Genomic DNA, 17,721 nt, shown 5'->3' with positions numbered 1-17,721 from the left:
TCAAACAAGGTAAAACAGAAATACAAAGGGGTTCAGAGGCTGGCAATGAAAATGATTACAGGCAGGAAAAAAAATTGGATGAGGAGAGATTGGAAAGATCAAGATTTTTGTTTTGAGAGAAAACGAACGAGAAAGGAGATTATACAAAATAATGGCTGGTCTAAAGAAGGTAGGTCAGGCACTGGCATTTATCTTTCTCATAATCCAGGAATGAGGGGACATTTAATGAAATTGAAAGGCATTTAAAACTGATAAAAAGAAAATACACAACACATAATCAATCCGCAGGATTCATTGGTGAAAGGTATCAGAGGCCAAGAGCTTAGTCAGATTCAAAAAACAATTAGATCTTTAATGGATAGTGAGAATGTTCATAGGTAGATTTTAAAATGTGTATAAGTGATATCAACTCTCTCATGCTCAGAGCATAAATCAACCAGTAGCTGCCTGGACTAGGAAGAATGTATCTTATGAGCATATTATTCCATAATTGTCCATTACAGGATTTCTTGCACTTTCTTCTGAAACCCTCGTGGTTCTGGTCACTGTCAGAGTCAGGATAATGGACTGGTTGAATCATTGGTCTGACGTAATGAAATGGTTTGCTAAAATTTAAATATTTTACATCTACCCCTCTCTTCATCACTAATTTTGTAACTGTGTCCTGAAAAAAAAACAACAATCAAGTTTCTCTTATAAGTTATGGCTCTGTATAAGCCCATGGGTGTGGTGAATTGTTCATCACTTAGAGTCTTTAAATCAAGACGGAATATCTTTGAAAGATATGCTCTAGCTCAAACAGAAGTTACGGGGTTGATGCAGAAGTTATAGTTTGGGGTTCTTTGGCCTGTGTTGTGCAGGGGATCAGACTAGATGACCATAATGGTCCCTTCTGGCCTTAAAATCTATTAACAATGTCTATTGTTCATGATCCCACTAGCCCCAAGATAATGATATATCCCCCCCCCCCCCCCCCAAGTATTTTTACCAGTACTTTACTAACAGCATAGTAATTACCAGGCTCATTCTTCTTTGCTTTTTTAAAATATCAGCATTATAGTTTCTTATCTCCAGGCAATCAGTACCTCCCAAGGTTTCCATTAGTTTTCAAAATCAAATGTCAATGGTACATGACATCTGGATCAGCTGCTTTGTGCATGTTCACATTTATAAGTATTCATTTACCTGCCTGTTATGAAGAGCTTCTTAATTGTGTCAATGTTTTCCTGTTCCATCATCCTCATATCATCACCATCTAGTTTTAACTGGGAGGTCACTCCGTTCTGTGAGTTCTTGCTTGGTTCCCTTTCCAAAACTGCTCTGTAAAGGGAAGACTGTTTATTGAAACCTGAGATATTTGAGCAGTTCCTCATGAAGCCACTTTTCCTGTTACTTGCATTTTTCTTTTCCTGAGGATTTGGAGTCCGCTATTCCCTACTTACGCTCTTCCTACAGGATTCCCCAGTCACTTTCCATTCTAGTGAATTTGAATACGCCTTCCAGTCGCACCTTATTCACTATGTCCCAGATTTTAAAAGGTATTGAGGCATTGCTGCACTCACTATTGTAATGCCTAACTGATTTAGGAGCCTAAATCTCATTTTCAAAAGTGATTTTAGGCACTTAGGAGCCAAAATTCCATTGATAAGCAATGGGATTAGGATACCTAAGGGTGTAAATCATTTTTGCAAATTGAATTTAGGCTCCTAAATCATTTAGGCATTACAGTGCTGAGTGCAGGAATGTGCGAATACCTTTAAAAATCTGGGCCTAGATTTCCTAATAAATGCACTCAAGATTCCTTACTTACCTTGCATGCCATGTTTAGAAGTTGCAGGTCAGACCCATAAACATTAGGATAGTTGTGCCAATTTTGGGATGGGTGGCTGGTTTGAAGGGAGGTACATCGCAAGTCAGACATCTCGTTTAACCCCTCTCCTTCTGGATTCCTGCAGGGCAGCTATCTCCTCCAGCTGGGGATTACCAGGAGAAGGTGTGTGGGGATGAAGTAGAGTTATTGTTGTTCTATCATAAGTGATGAGTGATTGTAGGAAGGAAAAATGTTTATTCCTGAGCAGTTAGTTTTTGTTCTTGTTTGCGGTGTTCAGTTTTTCTATCTAGAATGAACGTATAACTATAATTAAAGTGTCCATTAAAGAAATGTGTGCTGCACTGTTGAACTTCTGCAAAAGTCCATATGAAATGGGTAAATGTATTTAATTAGTATCTAAATTACCAGTATGAATATCAAATGAATTCAGGATGGCAAGAGGCTTTACATTCCCAGGAGGCTAGTTGCTGCGTACTGCTGTAATCCCAGCTGTGTGACTATCATACCAGCTAAAGGAGCCAAATGTCAGGTGTGATTCAGAGGTGGTGGAGCCAAGGGGAAATGCAAAGGAGTTTAGTGAAGCTAGGGAGATGGGCACCTTACATGAGCCAGGGAGTGATAACAAACTAAACCTTCTAATAAAGGTAACAGTGCATGGAGCTGTAGGCAACATTTAGAGCAGCAAATTATGTAGTAACTATGTGTTTTATATCTGTAACTAGCTGGCAGTGCTTTCTGGGGTTTATAATTCCATTATGGATCTTTGCTCAGAGTTGGAACTTTACATACCACAGAAAATAGAGAAGCTGATTGTCTCCAGTGATTCTTCTGTGCTCTGCAGTTCAAAAAGGGGGTTCATTTTCTCAAGTGGAAATGTGCAGAGTCTTTAGTTCAGAAGGTGGGTGGTTACCTTGGAGAGAAAAATGCAGCTAAAAAGCCCACCAAGAGCGATTTCATTGTAGAAAGGTGTGTGGCTTCACTCCTGTCGGAAGTAATGACACGTGGTGACTGCTTTTAACGGGTACTCCCCACATGTTGCTGAAGTAGTGGCCACCTTTCTGAGGCCATGAGCAGCTTTCCACAGTTACTGGGCAGACTGCACCTTTGACTGCTCCCGGTCTTTCTTAGCGCACTCCCTCTAAATGTCAGGTCTGTAGCAGTCACCCGTCTCTGGGAATGGAATCAGCGCAGGGAGCTGGACTAGAGCTCTCGAGGTCCTGTCCACCCCTGTATTTCTGTCATTCTCCCACTCTGACTGACTGGGCCCTGGGTTGCATTCTCCTGCGCATCATCCGTGAGTTGCCTCAGCAAGTTTGACTTCTGTCCAGACCCTGCAGCTCTGTTCCCTCCGGGGCAATGACAGTGGTATCTGGTGACCAAACAGCCTCCTTAAATCCACATACTTATTTAGAACAAAAGCATTTTGGAGAAAACATATCTTAAAAATGATATAATGGACTATACGCATGTCTTAAGCTTACCAGGTATATAACCATCTTCCACAGGGGGACCTTGGTTGGACTCACTCCATGCAGACTTCTCCTCTCTAGACTAGAGCCTCTCAGTTTCAGCCCTGTGCCCTGTCAGAGCTCTCTAACAACTCCCTGGATAGCCCCTGGTAACTTACCCTCCCACCCCCACTTGGCAGGAATCAAGTCACTTTAACTCTTTATAGCCCTTTGCTGGTTGAGACAGGATCGTGAAGTTAACGCTTTGCCCCATTGTCTTGCAAGTATGTGCTTAGGCATTCTTATCTGGGAAGCCATTACGTGGCCTTCATGCATTTGAGATTATGGACATATAATAAACAGTCCAATTCCCCCAGTGTAAATTAGATCGATCTGTTACACAGGAAATTCAAATAACCCCTATATACAATAACTTCCTCCTACTGACTAGTTACCTGTAGTGTTCATAAAATTGTTACATCTCAATGTTCATAACATGGGAAATAGTGGCCACTTTGAGTAAGGGAGTGTTTTTGATATAATGGAAAACATAGGGAAACATTGCTAATAACTTTGCTTAATTAGAACCTAATTTCTTCAAAGGCATATTTGAAGGCATTTGGCAATGAGTTTTAACTATATGAAAACTCTGAAGGATAAAAAACTTTCCTTTATGAGCAAAAAGGGTCTGGAAAATGTTCTCACGTTGGGGAAAAATTTCTTAAAACTCCCATTTCCTATCATTTTAACTCATAAATGCAGTAACAGATTTAGTTGACAGTCCCCAGAAAATTCAATCTTCACTCACAGATTAGGTGCTGTAAATTTGGGGAGGAAACATTTGTTCTTCACTGAGGTTGAATTGCAACGATAGGTGAAAAACTGAATCCAACTTTCATTTAGAGGCAATACTGCACCTCTGTGAGAAAACTATAGGCAGCTGGCTTACCTGACCAGCAGCCATCCTGAGAAAAGAAGCTAAAATCAAGATGGCCTACTTTGCTAACAGTATGCATATCAGGTGTCCACTATGTATTGATAGAACAACTGGAAAGGGGAGGGGGTCACAAAATTGCCCATTTCAACTTAACATGTTAAAGTTTGATTCCCTTAACACAGTGTCCTTAGCTATAGATCAGAAATATGGGCGTTGAATAATAAATTTTATGACAAATTTTGTTGCAGTAAATATACTTTATAAGTGTTGTAGTGTGTCTTAGTATATTTTATGTGGAAAAAATAAAAATAAGCCAAATCAGAGAATAATAATTCAGACAGAAAAATAGGTAACATCTGTACTAGCAGCCATGCTAGAAAGTGGCTCTCCATTTAAATGGCCATGGGGGAGCAAGACATATGAGTGTTAACTTGACACTGCTAAGATGCATAAACTCGCCTTGGTCCCAATTGTCTTGTTCAACTTGATTGTTTAATGTTCTAACATGGCAGTTTAAAGCTATAACCCCTCTTTATGTGGTTAAACAATTCAGCCAAGATTTTCACAAATGACTAGTGATTTGGGGCTATCTGATTCCTTGGGTGCCCACCTGAGATTCTGTAAAGGGCTGATTTTTCAGAAAGCACTGAGCACCTCCCTCTGAAAATCAGATCCCTTTAAAGTGTGTAAAGAATCTTGGCATCCAAAATATGAGTCAATTCTGAAAATCTTGGCTTCCCCCCCCCCCCCTTCTTCCCTAAACTTTCTTTTTTTCCCATGGGAAATCTTTTTTGTTTGTTTCAGGTATCTCATTTTTTCTATAGAAAGGTGATTACAAATAAAATAATTTCTAATTGCATTGATGGAAATAACTTAACCAAAATTTTAATTAACAAAATATACAACTGCACTTGGTTTTGAAGTCTGTGCCTTTAAAAAGCAAGACTAGCACATGATCTGTTAAGTTACACAGACTTTGCTAGACTGCTAGGCAACCCTTCAGGTTTCTATCTTGTTCTGTCAATGCAATAGAAATATATTAAGAAATGGAAAGAGTTATACATTTTGAACAAAGCGTATTCCTCAGTTCATACTAAAGTCAAGTCTACACTATCACTTATGTTGCCAAAACTTATATCGCTCAGATATATGAAAAAAACCCAACCCAACAACCCCTGAGGGCTTGGCTACACTTGCAAGTTGCAGCGCTGGTAGAGGCTTTCCAGCGCTGCAATTAGTAACCGTCCACACCTGCAAGGCACATCCAGCGCTGCAACTCCCTGGCTGCAGCGCTGGCTGTACACCTGGCCAGGTTGGGGTGTAGCGATTGCTCCAGCGCTGCTCATCAAGTGTGGACACACACCAGCGCTTTTATTGGCCTCCAGGGAATAAGGAGATATCCCAGAATGCTTTTAACTAAATTACTTTCTTTGGTTTGTTATGCAGCCTCTCTTTGTTTTGTTGTGAACTCCGATTGGAGCTCCGTTGAACTGCTTATCTAAAAAACAAACAAACAGCAAACAGGAGCTATCTGTACCTGGCTGTGAACGATCAAATGAGAGGCAAGCAGTTTGCTTGACAGAGAAACAGTGTTGGAAGCAGGCTGCTTGCAATTAAGACTAAGGGTTAGCGAACATTTTGTGATTTTTCAATCCAGGGAAGCTAACACACAGTGTTGGCTCCAAAAATCCACTCTCTCTATCTTCCCCGCTCCCTGTCACAGTACACCACCCTCCACCCCCCTCTTTTGAAAAAGCACGTTGTTGCCACTTGAATGCTGGGATAGCTGCCCATAATGCAGCACTCCCAACAGCGCTGTAAATGCTGCAAATGTGGCCACACACCAGCGCTGGCCCTGCACAGCTGCACGACCAGCGCTGTAACTCCCAGCACTGCAACTTTCAAGTGTAGCCAAGCCCTGAGTGACATAAGTTTTGCCAGTGTAAGCACTCGTGTGCATGGTGCTATATCGGCAGGAGACACTCTCCCACTGACATAGTTACTGCTGCTCATTTAGGTGGTTTTATTATGTCAACAGGAGAGCTCTCTCCCATCGGCATAGAGTGGCTACAGGAGTGATCTTACAGTGTCACAGCTGTACTGGTACTGGTACAGCTGTGCCACTGTAAGCTTGCTAATGTAGACATGGCCTAAGAGAGGGATACTACACGTATGGAATATGTTGTGAAAAATAGGAAATCATTCCCTGTTTTGTTTCTTCAACAATAGATTGAGGACGAAAATGTTCTATATGTTTCTCCGGACACCTACTAAAATAACACCTTTCCTTTATTTTTTAATGTGATGTAGATGTGACTAGGTTTGTACAAAAACCCAGAAAGGCTAAGGTATCAGTTTGTTGGGGCAATAAAACAGATTCCTTAGTCTATACAGATAGTAACTGGGGATTTATTTTAAACAAGACCGAGTTCTGACAGCGACTCCTCATATAAGTTATCACACCCTGGGATGACTAAACACAGTCCAGCTGGCTAAGACATGTTCCTGTGACCAGAAATAGTCTCAGAAGTTGACCCACTTGACCACTTGCCATGACCCTGTTCAATTCAGCTAGATTTCGTTTCTCAGCTTGAGACAGAGTCCTCACCTCCCTCTTTCATCTCCTCTCAGCGGCCACTTCTCTCTCTCTCAGACTGTGAGGGGGTGACATACTGTTCTTGCCACCTCACTTCACTCACAAATCTGAGCAGTCACGTGATTTATTTCCAAACCATTTTTTGCCTTCAGGGCCTCTCTGCTGGGTACAATGGCACCATGTGCATCATCGGAGCTTTAATATGTCCAAGGGTCCTTGTCAGCTGCAGACAGGCACTTTAAAAGGACATTGTCAGGCTGATTTTGACACAACATTTAGTCTATGTAGAAACAAGATTTAATGGGGCCTAAAGTGAGCGCAACAGAAATGTGTGTAAATTTAAAAAAAAAAAATCCAATGGAAAAATATTTTTATTTGGATTTAAACATTCCCCTGCCTTGTTTTGGAACCCAAACTTTTCAGCATTGTGGTAGTGCATAAAACCCAGGAAGGGAACCTGACAAGAACCTGGTTAGAAACAAAAGTGAAATTGAGTACTTTACTTTCATTGCCCCGCCTGGGCAAAATGTAAAGAGTAAACAAGCAAGAATCAGTGGTAAAAAGCAAATGCAATGTTTTTAAATCTTTCAGTTTTAATAGGGTATGGTGGTGGTAAGAACTCAGGATATTCAGCTTACTTGTTTTTGTGATGAGATTTTTTTTAACTCCCCTTAAATGGCAATGCAGCAGAACCACCAGCATATCCAGAAACATGATGTCATCTTTAAAACACTGTGTGTGGGTGGAGGGGATCCTGGCGTGGATCAGAGTCTGGGTCAAGCCCTTAAAAAGAAGATGGGGCAAGAGAAGTGGTTGCAGAGGAAGAGAGGAGATGACTGCCTCATGAAGAAGGGGTTGTGTGTCTCATCAAATCCATCCCTCTCTCAAGTTCCTTTTTCGAGCTGCAGGACCATCATTTTCCTCCCCTTCAGTCAGTCATGAGTACACACATGCGCACACACAGTATACTTCCATATGCAGCTTATTTCATAAGGGTTCAGCATTCTGGCCTCCTTAACCCTCTCTTTTGTTGTCTCTCCTTCCAGGGATGCTGGTGCGTGAGGTCCAGATCGAGGTATCGCGGCAGCAGGTGGAGGAGCTCTTTGGTTTAGAAGATTACTGGTGTCAGTGTGTGGCATGGAGCTCTGCTGGGACCACGAAAAGCCGAAGGGCCTACGTCCGGATAGCATGTAGGTGTCATGCACACTTATCATTCATCGCAGCCCCTGTCTCTATCTCTGTCACGTGCTCCTTCTTGCCAGCCTGTCCCCACACCGTGCCTAGGAAATCCTTTTCATCTGCCCTAGTGGGGATTTTCCTCCCAATATAGTTCCATGACTCCTCCTTTCCCACTGCCTGCCACCATAAGTAAGCTTACCCAGGATAACCACTGAGGTAGATGCTCCCATTTAATGAGCCAGTGGGGTTCACTCAGTGTGGCAGAGCCCCATTCTCCCATTACACCACCCTGCTGGACTTAGTGGATAGGGTCAGTGCCGTCTAGTGGTTACAGGATTAGGGCTGGGAACTACTGAGAACTGTTCTCAGCTCTAGCATTGACTCCAGGTGTGACCTTGGGTAAGTCATGTACCCTCTCTGTACCTCAGTGTTCGCACCTGTAAATGGGGATAAACTTACCTGTCTCACTAAGGTGTTGTGGTAATTAACTAGTTAATGTTTGTATAGCACTTTCAACATGCTCAGCACTTACATGGTGCTTCATTATTTTTAGCAACCTGACAAGTTAGCACCTCAGCCACAGAGGTGATTTGCCTGATTCAGCAACTTTAAATCCTACATCCCGGCTTGTCCTCCTGTGTTGTTTCCTTTACCAAGTGAATAGCTCATGCCTTCTTGGGTGGGAGGACTCTACTACTGGGCTATTCTGCCACCCAAAGGATGTAAGAGGTGATTCTCTTGACAAGGGGAGAGCTGGGGAAACAGTGCATTGCAGTGTGGAAATTTCAGTTCTGCCAATAGAGAAGTTGTTCTGTGATTAAAGATGCTTCCCTATAGAAGCATCATGCTGAATATTGAGAGTCCATATGGAAACCTACTTTAAGAATATGTTACAGTTGCACTGTGTACAGCTTGCACGAGGTTGCCCCCTTCCCCATATGCTACACAGCTGAGCAAGGCAATATGCACCTTCCCCTTCTGCAGAGCTCCTAGGTGCATCTTAGACCATATCTACACTATGAAAACTATAATGGCATAGTTATAGCCAGGGCTTTGGAGCTGTGCTCCAGCTCCAGGCAAAAACCTGCAGCTCCACTGCTCCAGAGCTGCTCCACACTCCAGCTCTGGGCTCCGCTCCAAAGCCCTGGATAGCACCGTACATCTGCCAGCATAGCCCCATAATGTAGACACAGCCTACACCAATGGAAGGGGTTTTCCGTCGCTATAGTAGGCACACCACCTTTTCGCGCGCTGGTAGCTAGGTTGGGGGAAGAATTCTTCCACTGACCTAGCCGCAGCTACGCTACAGGTTAGGTCAGCATAACTGCGCCGCTCGAGGATGTGGCTATCTCACCCGCTGAGTGCCATAGAGATGTCGACGCAAGTTTTAAGTTTAGACCAGTCTTAGTGGGCCTCCCTCTTGCACACCTTACAAAGGCTACAGTAGCCCCTTTGTACCTTTCCACGAGGCAGCTGCGTTAGCTGTGTGTGCACCTCAGTGCCTCAGAGGGACTGAAAGCAGGGCTATTTAGGGTGGAAACTGTTAGGCTGTTTTATCTGTAGCAGTTGCTTTTCCCCTGCTGCAGCAACTGCAATGTTCTCAGCCTTCAAGGCAGTTTTGACACTAAGTGATGCTTCCTGCTCTCAGTTGACAGTAAGGCCACAGCTAGGAAAAAAAGCTGTCTGTTTCTTAGGAACACACAGCACTTTTTTTTTTTTTTAGCTTGCCTGCTTTGAGGCTACATGAAAAGCTTTCTCTTGTCTCCTTTCCAAAATGGTTCCCAGCTCGGTGACATTTGCTAATGGACCTCTGCGTTTCCCGAAGTAGCCCTGTGGCAGTCAGCCTGCGCATGTTACACACCCCATAAAAGAGTGTGTGTGTAGGGGGAATGGGGATCACAAAAAAAGTTGGTGACCAATCACACTGAGCTCGAGTTGGAGCAATGCTTGTTGGAAGCAATTCCTATGGATTGCAGCGCCATCTAGTGAGGAAGGGTAGGACTAGTATCAGCTGCTCCTTTTTCTCTGCTGAGTTTAGCCCACGAATGTACAGCATGCCTTCACGTGGTGGTGGATTGGACTGCTTCTCCTCTTTCTTTTAACATCCCATATGATCATGAGTAAGGACATATGTGTTCTATATACATAAGGCCCAGTTCTGCTGTCCTTATATTCACAATGAGTGATTCCTTACTATGCAACTGGTGCCAATGGCTTCAGTGGGATTATTCCTGAAGTAAGGTGCTGCTTACTGTAATGATGGTAGAATTTGGCCCATGGATAGCATGCTACTTATAGTACATATCACTGTAATATATGACCACTTTCTTATTAGATCCTATCTGACCTACTATGTCATTGCATATTCTGTAATTCCAAATGTTAACACACACAATATTTATGTATAATTCACTTAGAATAAAATAAATGCAATTTACATCTGACAAAGGCACAGTGCCAGATTTTCAAAAGTGCCCAGGTCCTGGGAGTTACTGGGAGATGGGGCCTTTTGAAAATCTGACCACTTCATTTAGGGACCTAACTGGAAGCAGCACCCTTCTGAAAATGTTGTGGCTCATTTAGGTGCTCAGACGGAGCTTTTGGGGGCTGAGCTCTTTTGAGAATCTGGCCCATGGATTTCCTTGAAATGCATAGTGCTGCCTAATAGACAGCATGAGTTCCAGCTCAGAATGGTACATCACCCCTGTGAATTCAGCTGCTCCAACATGCACTGCCAGATGCTCAGTCCCTCTTTCACTAGTGCAGCAAACAGGGCCAGCTCCAGGCACTAGCTCAGCAAGCAGGTGCTTGGGGTGGCCAAGGGGAAGGGGCGGCACGTCAGGCTCTGCGGCGACAATTCGGCGGTGGGTTCCTCAGTCCCTCTCGAAGCGAAGGACCTGCCACCAAATTGCCGCCGAAGAAGAAAGCAGCGTGGTGGAGCTGCAGCCGATTGCAATCACAGCTTTTTTTTTTTTTTCCTGTTACTTGGGGCGGCAAAAACCCTGGAGCCGGCCCTGACAGCAAAGCAGCAAGCCTGTACTTCAGTGGTCCCTTTTCAGAAACACAAGACTTCATTTTGGATTGATTTTGATGAAAGAATGTGAAGTTTCTCAGCAGGAACATGCCACTCTGGCAATAGCGGACCAGCACGTCCCCCCTTCTGCCTACTCTGAACAGTTCATTTAAGGGAAGGAGAGTGAATCCCATTTCAGGAATGGGAGAACACTCAAAATCATGTTTTATCCATGGGCAAGTGGATGTCAGCTCTTGTTCTGAGACATCCTTTGGCAGACTTGGCCTCTTTCTGCTGGAATATGATTCCATCCAGAAGACAAGCAAGCACCTGGGAAACAACAGTTCTCACACTGGCAAGGATAAACTGGGGTGCAAAGGGCCCAGCTGGGTGGGTGGGGCAGGTAGTAGTGTTACCAGGAAAGAAGGGTGGAGGTGGTAGACAGGAAATCCCTGGGAATTCTGCGTGGGCTGGTCAGCAGGCTATGTTACAATAAACTCCTGATAGATTTTATCTCACTGCAGGCTCCTCTGTCCATATACGGTACCCTCAAGGTTTTGTGGGTTGCTCCATTCCTGTCACTGGCTGATAACACTTGGGGCTCATTTTTCTTTCCCAGACCTGAGGAAGAACTTTGACCAGGAGCCTCTAGGGAAAGAGGTTCCACTGGAACATGAGGTGTTACTGCAGTGCCGCCCCCCGGAGGGGGTGCCAACAGCAGAGGTAAGCCGTGCTCTCTCTCACACCTCTCAACAGCAGAGCTGGCCTGAGGGGCCACACCAGGTAGAAGATGCCAGCACGCTGGGGACATATTTTACTCACACGGGAAAAACTCTACTCACCTGAGTGCTCATACATTTTAGAACAGTTATCTTTGCCCAAATAGACCAGATTTTCCATTGACACTGACCCTGGTAGACAACCCTCAGCAGCGCAAAATCCTCTTCCTAGCAAGGGATTACGACAGGGGAGGCTGCGCCATCTCCAGTCCACTGGGGGCCTTCAGTCGAGCAGCAGCATCCCCAAAATGGGCAGCACTGGCAGGAGATGGGGTATGGTCAGATCAGCAGAGGGATCCACAGATGACTAGAGCTGCCCTCCCTTGGCAGAAAACCCTAGGGAACGCTGTCTGCCCTTGGTTGGCTGTAGCCCCTCAGAGATGTAATGGGCTAGACTGGCCCAATAAAGCCAACTTCCCTGCCCCAGCAGGAGCGACACCATTTCACTGCCCAGCTGCCAGCCCCTCCCCCCTTCCTCTCCATGCAGGCTGACTCATGAAAACACTCCTGCAGTCCAGTGGGAAGGAAGGAATGCTAAGCACATTTCCTCTCCCACCTGCAGTCTCTGTTTATGGCTGTCCTGGTGGGTGTTAGTCTGGAGAGACTCCACCCTCTTACATTTGCGGGAGCTGCTGGTTTGTTTCTGAGAGCACCTGTAACTGCTGGAAATATCTTTCCACCTGCTGGAGGCGGATGCTGGAATAGCTTTTACAAGGCTCCTGGCATAGCTTGTATTTTGCCAGTTTTAGCTGACGCAGCTTTCTGTTTGATTTTGATGAAAGAATGTGAAGTTTCTCAGCAGGAACATGCCACTCTGGCAATAGCGGACCAGCACGTCCCCCCTTCTGCCTACTCTGAACAGTTCATTTAAGGGAAGGAGAGTGAATCCCATTTCAGGAATGGGAGAACACTCAAAATCATGTTTTATCCATGGGCAAGTGCTTTCTATAACAGAAAGACGCAGCTTTCTGTTATAGACTTTACTGCCCTGCCCCCTTTACTGCTGTGGTTTTTGTTTATCTTTAATCAGAGGCTATGGGAATTTACTGGTAACCAACCCCTCCCACCTGCCCTCCCTGCCTCCCTCAGCTGGACACAGCTGTGGCTTCAGTGAGGCCTGATCATGAAGGTGAATAATTGCTAGCCAGCCTGCTACATTCACCATCGTGATCCATTAATAAAACAGCACAAGCTATTTCCAAGTCATATTTGGGGACGCAGCCTCCCTCAAACTCCGGTCAGCCCACAGCACTTGCATCTTCCCCATTGTCCCTTGCAATGCCTTGCTAACACCTCAGCAGTGTGCCAGTTAAGTTCCAGCGAGGAGCAAGGGAGAGCATATGAAATAGATTGGGCACATCTTTGCAGATGGATTGGGGCCATGATGGATGGCCTCATGTAGGCCGTCAGCTTCCATTATTCAGCAAAACTGTTTATTTTGGGCAGTGGATTTGTTATTCTGACATCTAATAACACACTTAACCTCAACACCTGTTCAGCCCATGCCTCCCTCCTGTACATGCTCATCTGCCGTTAACCCCTTGCAGGAGTGATCGGGAAGAAAAGAAAGCACAGAATGATTTGTTTAAACGCTATGGGTAAAAATGAGCGAGTGAGGCCTGGAAAGAAAAGTTCATGGATTCTCCTACCAAGGCAGGACCTTTCCCCAAGGCCAGTCGCCTTTCCTCCGTGCTCCAGTAATTCAGTGCAGTACTATTAGCATCACCGTGAGTGTGCTCTGTGTGAGAGAAGTTTCTGACCTGTCATCTCTCATAGAAAAAGCAATTAGATGGACAAACCAGACTAGTGCCAGCCCAGCTTGTAGGGGAGGTGAGAACAGTTCTTGATTAGTAAACAAACCCCCCATTTTTGGTTTTGATTGGTAAACAAAACTCACATGCCTCATGCTGTCAGCATATCTCCAGGCAACGCAAGCCTCATTCTTGTATGGAATTTGTTGACCATTGCAACTTTTTTGATAATGTGTAAATAAGCGACACCTAAAAGCCCCAGGAAAGGTTATTTTAAATCTTAATTTTTTTTTCTTTCTCTTTCCCACCCGCATGTACTTTAACAAGCCCCTGCACACTGACTGACACAGACATACGTACACACATTAGAGAGGCAGTGTTCTTCAGTGGGGAGAGCACTGGCCTGGGACTTGGGTTCTATTCCTGGTTGCTGGCTTCATCACTGTGCTAGTGACCTGATGTATGGCCATGGGCATGTCACTGTATCTCTCTGTGCCTACCTTTTCCCTCCAGCGCTGTTTTGTCAACTTAAATTGTAAGACCTTCGGGGCAGGGACCAGAGTATGTGTTTGTACAGTGCCTGGCACAGTGGAGTTCCAATTTCTTGTTGCAGCCTCTAGGTGCTATTGTAATACAAACAGTTAATAACTAACACTCTCTGAGCTCTCTCCTACATATACTAATTCTCTCAGAGAAAAACACACACACACACACACACACGTGCACACACTCCGTCACACACAATTTGCACATACCCCTCCCAAGTAGCCTGCACTAGTGCACCGCAGAAACAAATCAGCAACACTATAACCCGAGTGGGATATGTGGTGTGCACTCAGTTGTCCCCACCGAAGGAGGCTATATTACCCCAAACTCTGACAGTGTGGGGAAGAGCCAACTAGAGGGCCGGCTGCCTAGACATGGCGCTGCAAATGCTAAAGCAAACAAAGCTAAGGGCAACAACTGGGCAAAGCAAGCAAAGGCACCTGTGGTTAGCAGGACCTGGTTGCTGCATCTCACAGAGCATCTCCCCTCTACTGATTGGCAGGACATCTGAGCACAGGGAGATGTGCCAGCTCATGCTCAGAGTGTGACCACCATGAACGCACAGTCCCAGCAATGGACTCACCGAGGAGCTGCATGATGACATCATGCCTCATAGGGCTATACCTTGCTCACTCCTAGTTCTGATTCATAGATTCCAAGGGCAGAAGGGACCATTGTGATCATGTGGTCTGACCTCCTGTATAGCACAGGCCATAGAACTTCCTCAAAATAACTCCTAGATTAGATCTTTTAGGCAAACATCCAATCTTGATGTAAAGATGGTCAGTGATGGAGAATCCACCATGACCCTTGGTAAATGGGTCCAGTGGTTAATTACCCTCACTGTTAACAATGTAGATCTTATTTCCAGTCTGAATTTGTCTAGCTTCAACTTCAGAGCCCATTTCCCCCTCTTCTTTGAGTCCTATTCCTGCTCGTCTCCTTCTGTGTGTCAATCAAATTGCCTTCTACTCTGTAGTTTTCCTTACCACCCCGGTGCAGGGTTCTTCCTGTATAATTAAAGCAACTGGACCCTGATTTGGTTTACACCCTGCTTACACCATTTGTAAGCCAGCATTGTGGTGGGGACCATATGGCGTTCCGGTTTCTTTCCTAGCCCGTGTCCCCACTCCCATTAGCCACATCCCATGTTAATTGTCTCTTCATCCCTGCACCTACTGACCAGCATTCACTTTGTGCTAGGGGAGCACAGTAGCTCAGGAAAGAGCCAGCATGCTTCACATCTCTTTAGTACACCTTCCCCTTCTCTCATTCTGTGCAATGAGCAGGATGGTTGAGGCCACCTTCTCACTCACTCACCTAGCTATTTATCATTTCTTTTCCTGGGGGTGCAATGATGGATTTTGAGTGGTGTTCTCAGAGATTTAGCCAAGCGATTTCTGGTAGTGACAATGGGCGCTGGATGTTTAACTCTGTAATCTTGCCTTCTCATGATGATATCTAATTGCCTCTGATTCTCTTTCTCGTTTTTTTCTCCTTCCTCTGTTTTCTTTTAATAACTTTACCAACCCTGTCATCTCTTTTATTCTTCTCTGTCTTTCCTTTCCTTCCTTCCGTCCTTTCTCCTCCTTTTTTCTGCCTTTCTAGGTGGAGTGGCTGAGGAATGAGGATGTTATTGACACCACCCGAGACACCAACTTCCTGATAACCATAGATCATAACCTCATAATCAAGCAGGCCAGGCTTTCAGACACCGCCAACTATACCTGTGTGGCCAAGAACATTGTGGCCAAGCGCCGGAGCACCACAGCTACTGTCATCGTCTATGGTACTGACCCTTTCTTCTTAGGAAAGCAGGGATTAGCCATAGTGTGTGTCCACAAGCCCAGGGGAGCCTAATATGATTATCTGTGGCTTTATCTGTAGAAGTACCAGAGTTATCAGCTAATGCACATGCCTGACGTGAGGCGTAGAACTCATGCCATTCAGTGTCAGAAACACAGACATCTTGAGCTGAAGGAGACGCTCCATCAGCTTATACCAGTACTAAAGTTTATTCTTAGGCTTTTGAAAGCAAACCTGAAACTAGGGGAAAAAAAGAAAAAAAAAAAGCCTTGCTTGGTTGCTAGTTTTGAGACAAACCTGGCTGGTTCACTGAAATATATACATTGTGCTTCAAGTGAAGCTGGGCTGCATCATTTGAGCAAACCTAGACAAGTTTTGCAAGGAAACCAGATGAAATGCTGGATTTGGCTGAGTTTTGCTTTGAGTTTTACATATGAGAAACCCAAAGCAAAACTCAGAGGGTGCGAACCACAGTGAACTCAAATGAAAGGATAAAAGTCCAAGCAATCTGTCTCTATTCAATTTCTGGAGCAAAGTAGTGGCCGTTTTCTGCTCTGTCCCACTGAAAAGCTCTCCAAGAGAGAAGTTAAAACTCCTAGGCCAGCAGAGCTGGGGTAAATCAGTGCAGCTCCAGTGAGGTGAGAAACCAGGAACATTTAAAAAATGCTCAGGGTTTTTCAAGCAGCTGGAGTTGGGAGGTGCTCACTTAGAAGGCGCATCTTTATTCGTTGGAGTGTTGTGAATGGGGGGGTGTCAGATTAAAGGAGCCTGGTGATTGGCTGGTGTGGATCAGTCTAGGGAGCTGGAAAAGAGTAGGTACAGCCCTCACCTTGTTTAGTGACCCCTCCAGGTGGGTCCATGGAACTGTAATGTTCACTCCACCAGCAGCTTTCCCTGTTGGCTGTAGTGACTGCCAGGGTGGGAGAGGACAAAAGTGGCTAGACTGGTGCTGGGACACGAGTATGATGTTACTCCTGGGCTCTGAGTTTTTAAGCAGCATGTTTGTTCCTGTTTCCTTCTCTGTACACAGTGAATGGTGGCTGGTCCACCTGGTCAGAATGGTCTCAATGCAACAACCGCTGTGGCCGTGGCTGGCAGAAGCGCACCCGGACCTGCACCAACCCAGCACCTCTCAATGGTGGTTCCTTCTGTGAGGGGCAGCCCTTCCAGAAAATCGCCTGTACCACGATGTGCCCAGGTAAGGGCAATTCATGCAAGAGCCTGAGGCCAGCTGTAATCATGGGCATGTGCTCCCCTCTTTGGATTGTCCAGTTCAGCACTATTTCTAGCGCTGCCCAGGGGCTTGTGGAGAATGCTGTGTGTTGTGGAGGGGGCTCTGCAGGAGGTCAGGGGGCGTGTGTCTCAGAGCAGCCTCCTTCCAACTAGTATGAAGTGACTTTTCCCTGTTGAAAACTCGCATTGTGGGCTGAGAAAACTGAAGGTCCTAGACGTGAGAGCAGCCATGCACCTTACATTCCCCAGGCCGCTGCAGGACTGGGCTTGACATACAATGGACCTCCATAAGGACTCCCTCAAGTACCTAGGCTGGTGGATCTTTTTCTAGATCGCCCTTCTCCCAAATGATCTGCCGAACCCCTTCATCTAGAGAACAAGCCACCAGTGAGATGACCTTCCAGTTCTCAGCTGTTTGGGCTGCTAAAGCCAATTCACATATGCATTTCTGTAATGGTTTAGCCTCCCAATTCAGAGGTTGTGCAGCAGCTGCCTCATCCTAAGGTTTCTTTTGATTGTTATCTGTTAGGATTAGAGAAGCAAAGTGACTGCTGTATATACAATACTGATTCTAATCTCTCTGCTCCTTCCTCTAAGCCTTC

The 17,721-nt window shown here is 45.2% G+C and overlaps 1 protein-coding gene across 5 annotated transcripts in view; it reads left to right on the top strand.

Annotated features, from left to right (window-relative positions):
- Window positions 1-17,721, top strand: part of UNC5B (unc-5 netrin receptor B) — a 153,788-nt gene that overhangs the window by 114,615 nt on the left and 21,452 nt on the right. For all 5 annotated transcript variants that reach the window (XM_045025153.1, XM_045025154.1, XM_045025152.1 and 2 more), the window contains exons 3-6: window positions 7,859-8,002; window positions 11,624-11,727; window positions 15,689-15,869; window positions 16,917-17,084. In XM_045025153.1, coding sequence (XP_044881088.1) covers window positions 7,859-8,002; window positions 11,624-11,727; window positions 15,689-15,869; window positions 16,917-17,084 — 597 coding nt within the window. The remainder of the gene's footprint in view (window positions 1-7,858; window positions 8,003-11,623; window positions 11,728-15,688; window positions 15,870-16,916; window positions 17,085-17,721) is intronic.

This window comes from Mauremys mutica, chromosome 7, assembly GCF_020497125.1.
Source record: "Mauremys mutica isolate MM-2020 ecotype Southern chromosome 7, ASM2049712v1, whole genome shotgun sequence".
Lineage (NCBI taxonomy): Eukaryota > Metazoa > Chordata > Testudines > Geoemydidae > Mauremys > Mauremys mutica.
This window is presented reverse-complemented; position numbering and strand designations above follow the sequence as displayed.